Source organism: Archocentrus centrarchus, chromosome 4 (assembly GCF_007364275.1).
Source record: "Archocentrus centrarchus isolate MPI-CPG fArcCen1 chromosome 4, fArcCen1, whole genome shotgun sequence".
Classification (NCBI taxonomy): Eukaryota; Metazoa; Chordata; class Actinopteri; order Cichliformes; family Cichlidae; genus Archocentrus; species Archocentrus centrarchus.
Window position 1 is genome coordinate 29,414,696 of NC_044349.1, and position 9,739 is coordinate 29,424,434.

At 40.4% G+C, this 9,739-nt stretch overlaps 1 protein-coding gene across 1 annotated transcript; it reads left to right on the top strand.

The window, feature by feature from the left end:
• The first annotated feature begins 73 nt into the window (after window positions 1–73).
• On the top strand, window positions 74–8,528 carry fbxl5 (F-box and leucine-rich repeat protein 5). The gene is made up of 11 exons (XM_030727914.1): window positions 74–219; window positions 870–1,085; window positions 2,218–2,313; window positions 2,520–2,715; window positions 3,424–3,609; window positions 3,700–3,825; window positions 4,749–4,903; window positions 5,011–5,093; window positions 5,196–5,927; window positions 6,968–7,116; window positions 7,495–8,528. The coding sequence occupies exons 1-11, from the start codon at window positions 136–138 to the stop codon at window positions 7,569–7,571; spliced, it is 2,100 nt and encodes a 699-aa protein (XP_030583774.1). The 5' UTR covers window positions 74–135; the 3' UTR covers window positions 7,572–8,528.
• Window positions 8,529–9,739: the final 1,211 nt, after the last annotated feature.

Sequence of the window (9,739 nt, forward strand, 5' to 3'; positions counted from 1 at the left end):
GCGGTCATGTTTAAACGAACCTCTGAAAACAAAGTGTGCATTTATAAGCGGCGGGCACGCGGGCCGCTCGCGCACGCCTCCTTGTTTGATTGTATCGCAGGCTGTGAGCAGATGACGCAGTGAGGTCCAGTGAAGATGGCTCCCTTTCCGGACGAGGTGGATGTTTTTACTGGCCCACACTGGCGAATGAAGCAGCTGGTGGGCCTGTACTGCGAAAAGGTGTGTACGAATAACTGTAGTTCGTTAATTTCGCAGATTTACGAAGAAATTGTTGGCGGTTTGTTTCCAAAGGGGAAGCGAACGCCTGCTAGCGCGCTAGCTAGCTTGTAGCGGTGAGGATTGAGCCAGTCGAAGGAGATGAACTGTTGGATGACTGGCTCACGACTACAGCGAGAGCGTTTAGTAGGTCTGTGTTCAGCGTTACGTGGTGGTACTCACGTCTCCAGCAGTGTGCTCCTAATAATAAAGTTTCATAGCCACACCTCTCCGCAGCTAAAAGCTTGTTTTCTGTTTGCTAGCTTAACTAACTTGCAAGATAGCTTATGTACCGTGTTTTAACTAAGTGCCACTTCAGAATTTCTAATGTTCCCACAAAGGGTGGTGCATATAATATTGGGAAGTGTCTTAACAAGACAAGCAAGATAAGCTCATTTAGCTGCACCAGCTAATGTACGAAGTGTGTGCCTCACCCTGGCTCGGTTGCAGCACTGCTGATTTTACACTCTTTGGCACACAACCGCTTTGTGACATACAGGTATCAGTTACTGTGTCTAATCCTATCACCAGAAACGCCAAAACAGATCCCATGGATCTTATGTGATGCTTTGACGTGTAATAAATAACTCACGGATTAATTTTTTTCCCCACAGCTGTCCAAAACAAACTTCTCCAACAACAATGATTTCCGCTCATTTCTTCAGTCCTTGTGCGCCACCTTTAAGGAGTTCAAGATGCATGAACAAATTGAGAACGAGTACATTATCGGGCTGTTGCAGCAGCGCTGCTGCACAGTGTACAATGTGCACTCTGACAACAAACTTTCAGAGATGTTGTCCCTCTTTGAGAACGGTCTGCATAGCATTAAGGTAAATATGCATTAGTTTTTTAAAATAAATATTTCATTGCAGTGCTATGACCCTATATTACACTTGATGGGACTTTAAAACTAGCTCTTCATAATGACATTGGCTTTAGGTAAGGGGAAAAACATACAGAAGGTTTGCAAAGGTCAGCTGAAGCACAATTCTCAATTGTTGGGTACCACTCTGTTATTAGAATAAGTATCATATCAGTAATACAAAGAAATGTACATGCAACAGTATTAGATTTTCTATTTTTTCATGTACACCTGTAATTTTTGGCACCTCTTCAAATCACCAGTATTATAATAAATGAGAATCATTTTTAGCTACCTTACATGTGCAATCAGTCCCCAAAGACCTACTGAGCCAGGAGAAACCTGCATGTTAATTATACTACTCTTCCTTTAAATGTGGAGTAATAGACTACTAAAGGCTTTATTATATCCAGTTTGGCCACAGTTCTCTGGAGTTATGACTTCAGATTTAAAACAAGAAAAAGGATGGATGCAGAAGTTAGTAGGTTGAATTACTTGGAACAGAGGGAAGGGTTGTTTTCGTGATCTGATTACTGGGAGACAAGAGTTATTATTATCTCTCAAGCCATGAGAAAATTAAAAAAAGAGATTTAAAATAAAGGGCTTTCCAGATTGATGCAATTGTGTAAATCTGAATTTCCGCTGCCAGTTTGTAAAACAGAGGGGAACTTTTTTTTTTTCCTCCCCCTTTGAGGAAGGAAAAATGTGTCTCCTGGGAAAACAATACTGTTCTAAATATTTGGATTATAATGAATTCCTCTCATTTGTGTTTAAAAAAAAAAAACAAAAAAAAAACCAGTTCAGAATATTTGGCCTGAGAAAGTTAATTACAGGTTTAATAATCCAGCTCATGCAGATTAACTCCTGTAGTAATGACCTTAAAAATTCTTTAGAAAAAAACACTTGTAGTTGAATGTGCATTGCTTACTGTTAGCTTCACAATATGCCACATTTTACAGTTGCAAAAATAATCGTTGCACAACTCAGCTGTTAATGATGACGCAAAATCTGAATTTACCTCTCAATGTAGGAAGTAGTGATTGAGTAAGAGGGTGATTTGGGACACAGACCATGAATTAATCATTGTTGTGTGTTTTTAGAGTGAATATGAGCAGCTTAACTATGCCAGGCAGCTGAAGGAGAGACTAGAAGCTTTCACACAGGACTTTCTGCCCCACATGAAGGAAGAAGAAGAGGTATAAGTTGCTCAAATAATTTTTTTCCCCAATATAAACATGTTTTAATGAACTGATGTCCCACATAATGGGTAAGATAAAATTATGTTCACAAACAACAAAGGTAAAAACATAAAGTACACTGAAAGTTATTCTAAAAACATGTTTTTTCATTTCCCAGTGAATTGAACTGTTGCAAGCCGTTTGTAAACTGAGATTTGTTGCAGGTGTTTCAGCCTATGCTTATGCAATACTTCACCTATGAGGAGCTCAAGGACATCAAGAAACAGGTGATAGCACAGCACTGCAACCAACAGCAATGGGACTGTGCCGCTGAGGTGCTAAAAGGCTTCAGTTTGTGGAGCCAGGCGGAGGAGCTGCAAAAAGCCTTCAAATACTCTGATCACGAGAAGACAGATTATGGTTAGTGAGTTTATTTATAAGCTGGTTGTTCTTACATATGCACACTATAACTGGTAGAACACCAGTGTCCAGTGTGCCACAGTTTACCTCTCTTTTAAAACACACACACAAAAATTAATCAGTAATCTAAAAACTTTTGCAGAATTAATAATGACACTGGAATCAATAAAAGAAGACTTTTTAATATCCATGCCTATGGGGGTCAAAATATGAAAATATCACTTTGAGATCTGGTAATTTGATATGGCTCTCTGTCATATTGTGTTAAAAATTGTGCAAACAACACACTAAAAATGGAAAGCATATCCATCAGTGTCTTCTAATGCAATGTGGTAAGTCCTGTTTGGCAGACATTTTGTCTTGGCTTTAGGGCTTTTATTATGGTTTATATATATATATATATATATATATATATATATATATTTTATTTAGGTGTGATTGTAACTTGGCTGCCAGCCTGAAACTGCAGCAGCTAAATGTAATTTAACCAGTTAGCCAAAGTGTTTATACCTGCACCTTTCTTGCTGCAAAATGTCTCCTTGATAACAGACCTGTGTACAACCAGTACAATGTTTAACTGTTACGTAATGAACTTGATGAAAAAAAAAACACTGTCTTGGAAAAGTGGCTGACATTTGTAAAAGGTACACGTCACCATTTTGGTATTTGAGCCACTTACGAGCAAAGCCATTTCATTCTCTTCTTCAGAACTGGAAAAAAACAGGAATTCCTCCACCCACATCTCCCAGCTCCCCACGGAAATTATGCTGAGGCTCTTCCATTATTTAGGCCCTGGAGATCTGTGTCGCTGCAGTCAAGTGTGCAGCTCCTGGTCAGAGCTAGCCAAGACAGGCTCTTTGTGGAGGCACCTGTACCCTGTGCGCTGGGCCAGAGGTATGCTCAAGTTTCATGTACTAGTGAAGACTTAATTCACTTGAGTGTGTAGTGGTACACAGCTGATAAATATGTGTGTTTGTAATGTAGGTGATTATTATAATGGCCCCCCTGGGGAACTCGACCAGGAGCCAGATGAGGAGTGGGTGAAGAGTCGACAGAATGAGGGTCGCGCCTATCAGGAATGGGATGAGGACGCTGATGTCGATGAGTCTGGTGAGGTTTTGTCTTAGTAAAGGGCTCGTGTCCCATAGTGATTTAAGTGGTATTTAAAGCCCAAACAAAATATCATATTGAAATATCATATAAAAAATGTTAAGGCCCATTCCCATCATTTAAGTAAAACTACTTCAGTAAGTGGGTCTGTTGCCAGTCTCTTTGGAACCAAGGTGAAAGCAGTAAAATTAGCCAGTCAAAACAGACTCTTGGTGTTGATTAAAACAGTGAATGGAAAAATCCAAACTGAAAACAGGAAAATAGCCCATAAAAAGTCAACTCTGAATGCTTAATGCTCCAAAGCAGTAACTGGTCTGCCAGCCAGCAGCCAGTACTGAAAATGTGGATGTTTCCACTGCTGCAGACTCCTGTCTGTGTTTGTGAACAAACCGATGGCCTGCGTGCAAACAGCAGCAGCAAAGCGTCGGGTCAATACATAAACACTGTGTCGTTTTGCAGATGCGAGTCAGTCTGAGCAGTTTTGGCGCATTGGTAGTATACGTGACACGCTCAGTGTGAACAGAGCTGTAAAAGAGGTTTATGGTTATATGCAGACTGTGTAAAAGATAAGACTGCATTAAATATGGCATCTAAAGATATAGAGTGGCTGGGTTTGACCGCTACTTATATAGTTCCTCATTGATTATCCTGTTGATATTGGGTAATAAAACTAGCTTGATTAAAAATTTAAATGTTATTCTCTAAGATCTTTAAACAAGGCATCACACATTCACTCACATCCTCTTGTGGTGAAACCCGTCACCTCTATTTAGATTGTTAGGATTTTGCTGCCTTTGATCTCAGACTCAGCATTTGTCATAATAGTAACACCTCTAGTGTTGTCTAGAGGTGTGTCATACCACCTCTAGTTAGTTCTGGAATGTAAATCTTTCTCACCTGTTGTTGTTCATTGATCTCATTAGATGTGTCAGGCCATATAGAGGGCTCCCAGGCAATCAGCACTGCTAAGCGAGAGAAGAGGCTCCTGAATGGGATTATTCAGAACCTTCTTCCAGCTGTGGGTCCATCTGTCAAGTCCATTGTTCTGGCATACAGCTCTACAGTCTCAAGTAAAATGGTATGCAGAGCAAAAGCCTTTATTTTACTTTTGTGCTAGTATTGTATCAAAGATTACAAAGCTTGTTGATTGAACTGTGTTGTAAAATAAATATTTTTGCTTTCCAGGTGCGTCAGATCCTCAGCTATTGCCCCAGTATTACTCATCTAGACCTGACGCAGACTGACATTACAGACTTTGCATTTGACAGGTGAATATTAAAAATGATTACTGAAATGCTACAAGCTTATAACTGATTATGATAAAGTATATGTACAGAAAACTTATGTTGAGTCTATTCTTCCCCTTTCAGCTGGTCATCCCTTGGAGCTTGCCACTCTCTGGAGCACCTGGATTTGTCGGGGTGTGAGAAGATCACTGATCACACCCTGAAGAAACTGTCTTTTGGGCTGGGTGACCCCATGTCTTCCACCTGCACTGAGAAACGCTCAGACAGACGAGCCAAGCTTCTTAAGAGTTCCCCAGCTCCCATCATGCTTGTGGATGAGAGAAATCTGCATCCAGTGGGACGAAAGCAGGCCATCATTTTCAAGCAAGGGACTGGCCGCTGGGGTGCCGCCTGCACGCCCACAGAAGTGTGGGTCCTGGACCCTTTGGACCTTGCTGATATTGAGGACGCTGCAGAGTGGAGCCGCCGCGGTGGGATGTCTCTCACTGATGCAAAAAGCTTTGTTGAGACCCAGCTTATGGGAGGTTCATGCTGTTGCAGGAGGAGTAGGAGGCGTGGGAACAGGACTGGCTCAGATGCCTCGTATTTGCATCAGCAGTATGCCATGTCTGCGGAAGTGTTCTGTGGTCACTCCACCTGCTGCACAAGTGACATGGCCCTCAGGACTTTTACTGGGCCCCAGTCGGAGTCATGCATGACCAGAAACAGCATTGCAGAATTTCGGACTAAATGCTCCTCAATGGGGAGCCTGCAGTGTCTGCAGCCTGAAAACAGGACTGATCAGTCAGAAACGAAACGCTCGCTGAGGTTTCTCAGCCTCTCTGGATGTTATCAAGTCACTGATTTGGGCCTGAGGTAAAGTTAATGTATTGATCTTTTTCAGACAAACTAAAAACTCACTCTTTTATACTTTTATTACTTTTGCTAAGGATGTTGTGTTTTTGGTTGCGTTAGCTCAAAAAGTTTTGAATGAATTCTGATAAAACTTGATAGGGGTGTAGAGTGGGGTCATGTTATCAATCCATACATACATCCATTCTGTTTGGGGGGGGGGGGGCCTGGAGCCTGGACACTATCTCAGCTGTCATAGGACAAGAGGCAGGGTATACCCTATACAGGTCGCCAGCCTGTCCCAGGGCCAACACACTCACATTCACACCTTTGGGCAATTTAGAATCACAATGCCTGTTCAGACCTATAATGACTCATATTACAATCTGTCCATTTTGATATGAAAACTGTTCAAAGACACAAACACCTGCCATAGAAAATTGCTTTTTTGGTCATTTCCTCATTTGTCATTGTCCAGTGACAAACACTGGACAATGACAAATGTCCAAGGTAAAGCATTACCTTGTGAGTAAGGTAATGCTTTACCCTACTCACAAGGTAATGCATTAAGCGGCATTACATTTTGTGCTATTTGCAAAGACTCACTGTCAAAGTCCTCGTCGTTATTGGTTCAAAGGCAGTTATTTTGAAGCATTAGCTAGATTAACTGTAATTTCAGTGGTCAAGAGGACCTAAAAACTGCATATTTGGAATCACTAGCCAGATCTGATAAAAGCAGCTTTAAGTGTTGGCTGACTGAAAGTTGTACTTCTATCACAATTTTTGCTCTTCTTGAATTATTCCATAGAGTTCAGTGTAGTGCCGTCCCATCATTGTACTGAAATAAGACAAAGACATAAGTGTTTATGAGTTAAATACACTGAAAAAAGAAATGAAATGTACACATACTTATCAAGTAACCTTTGTATCAGTTAATTCAGATTAAAGATATCAACATTATCAATATCTTATTAGGCTAAGACTGTGCTCATCTAGATATTCACACTGTTGGTCTACATGTTGTTCTACCTGTAAATGAGGTTGCATTGCACTGTGTGTTTCAGGGCTCTGTCTCAGCGTGGCGGGCTTCCTGTGCTGGAGCATCTCAACTTGTCTGGCTGCCTCTTCATCACTGAGGTGGGGCTGCAGGAGCTGGTGTCAGCCTGTCCTTCCCTCAATGATGAACACTTCTATTACTGCGACAACATCAATGGTAACACAAGTTAAACCTAAAATGCTGCATGCTCCTCATCTAGCAAGGTGTTTTGATACAGGCCTGTGTTAATGTTGTGTTGTGTAAGATATCGTGGTGCTGTTACAGTGTGTGGCAACTTTACAAACATTAATAACCCCACTCACGTAGCGTGTGTCCCAGTGTAAGTAACCAATGCCGCTGAGGGGGGAAGGTAAGTAGGCATTACAGTACATTGATGCCTTCACTGTCAGAACTTTATGTAACATAAAGTTGAGTTATTTAATAAATAATTAAAGCATTTAAATGTTGTGAATATGGGGATGTGTATAGGATGTTTCTCACTTGTCATGTAAGCTGCAGGTCAGTAGATGACCACTGTGTGGTGTTTCTCTGCAGGTCCCCATGCAGACACGGCCAGCGGCTGCCAGAATCTGCAGTGTGGTTTCAGAGCCTGTTGCCGCTCTGGGGAGTGATTCTGCAACGACGCTATCCTGAAATGTCTCCTTTTTAATTGCACTTTATTCTGGGAATACCATTTGCTGTATTTTGTGTCACTTAAAAAATATTTCTCGATAATTTTGCTCCCAATATTTCAGTCTGTATGTCATGGAAGTATTCCCGTAGAAAAGGAAAACATACGGGGGGTAATACTGGATTTGAGGTGTCTGCAGAAATTCTGGTTCATTGTTTTTGGTTTTGAAAAAGTAAAAACCTTGAGAAAAATAAACACCTAGAACTTAGTGTGTTCTGTAGTTTAAACTAAGTTTCTTTAGTCACTAAAATGAATCAGATTTACATCAGTCTGCTTTTCCCCTTACTGTTAACTCATTATCACCATAGCTAACTGACTGTAGGGTTAATTTTGTTGTTAAATTTAATCTAGTTTTGTCATTTATTTGAAAAGAATGTGGTGAAGCAAAGAGTGAACGGATCCTTTAGGCGACGCTGCCTGCTCTGTATGGTACTCAGGTTGTTGATGGTTAGGTCTCTACATGTGACTCTTTCTGCTGCCTTGTGCTACCCTGATGATCGGTTCACTGCTGATGCTGGCACAGAGACAGTATGCACAGACATAGGAATTGGTACTTGATGTTGCAGTGTAGTCTTAACCACTTTTTTTTTTTTTTTTTTTTTTTTTTTGAGATTTGTGATACTAAATGTGCAGTCACCAGAAAAAGTTTCTTGCTTTCACCTTTCTTTATGCACTCCAGTGAGCAAAGAAATGGACCAATGTTCTCGTGAGAGATGCCGAAGAACTTTTAGAGAAGCAGAAAAGGGGGATGTAAAATAATCAACCCCATATTGGGAGAAGTCTTCAGTGTATTTGGCCAGCTGGAGTACTGCATCATTTATCATACTGCAGCAGGATTAAGCCTTGCATGATTTCTGTTGGAAATTCACAACAAAATAATAAAAAGATCTTGGAGTTAGAAACTGTGCAGGTTGTTATTGTGCTAACAAAAACTGCAAAGCTTAAAGATGTGACCAATTAGGGTCTTGGAACATTTAAAAAAACATCGCGGGAATCTAGCATTCTGATTCACCAGCTAATTACATATAGTTGTGGTCAAAAGTTTACATCCACTCATGAAAGTGAAGAATTTATTATTCCATCCACTTTGTGCAACGTACCAGTAGCACTAGCAGCAAAACACACACCAGAACATGATGCTACCACCACCAGGTTTGAAAGCCTCACCTTTGTTCCTCCAAATATAACTTGTCATTGTAGCCAAATAAAATATGACCATAAAATTGTTCTTGTCCATGTGGACAGCTGCAAAGGAGCAGGGGTTTCTTTCTTGGTTGGTACCTGCTCAGTTCATGGCAAAGTCATGGTTTCACTTTGGATGGTGTTGCTGGTTTTCCAGACGTTTCCAGTTCATGACAAGCTTGAGCCTTGGTGGCTTCTGATTTATTCCTGAATATTCAAATCGTTTCCTCTCGTCTCAGGGTGACATTCGGGTCTTTCTCCAGACCTCTAAAGAGAAGTGACATCCGAATAACTTGTACTTAAATGGAGGTGTTTGAACTGATGATCCTGGAATCTACAGTTGCTTAGAAATTGCTCCCAACATTATGTAAATCTACAAGTTTCTTTCTTAGATCTTTGGGTTCCTTGGACTTTCCTGTTGTTCTGAGTCCTTTTTATATTGGCAAAGAGAAACTGTTGTAGTCAGTCATGGTCTTGTCAAGTTAAAGATTTTAAAACCTTCAGCACCACTTAGTAAAAGTATATGTATATATTTGAGCCTGTATGTATACTTTTGACCATGTGGACTAGAGAAAATCCAAAATTGTGCACCCAATTTTTTTTTTTTTTTTAAAGTCACTGAAGATACATGTACAATCTTTTTAGCCTGGAAAAAGAACAGTACAAAGAAATAATTTAAACCATAAATATACCACGACATTCACACCCATAAGTGTATGTAAACTACTGACCACAACTGTATACTAATTGGTGACAAAATAAAAGACCAAGAAAGTGTAGAGCCACCAGAAAAGCCACAGTGCATCTTGGCAGTTTCTGACAAATGATTATGCAGATTTTTACACAATGACTCCATAGCAGAAAAATACTCAGTGTCTTAAACGTGTGTTGTGACTGTAAAAAGAAAAAACCCTGCTTATTAGTGAG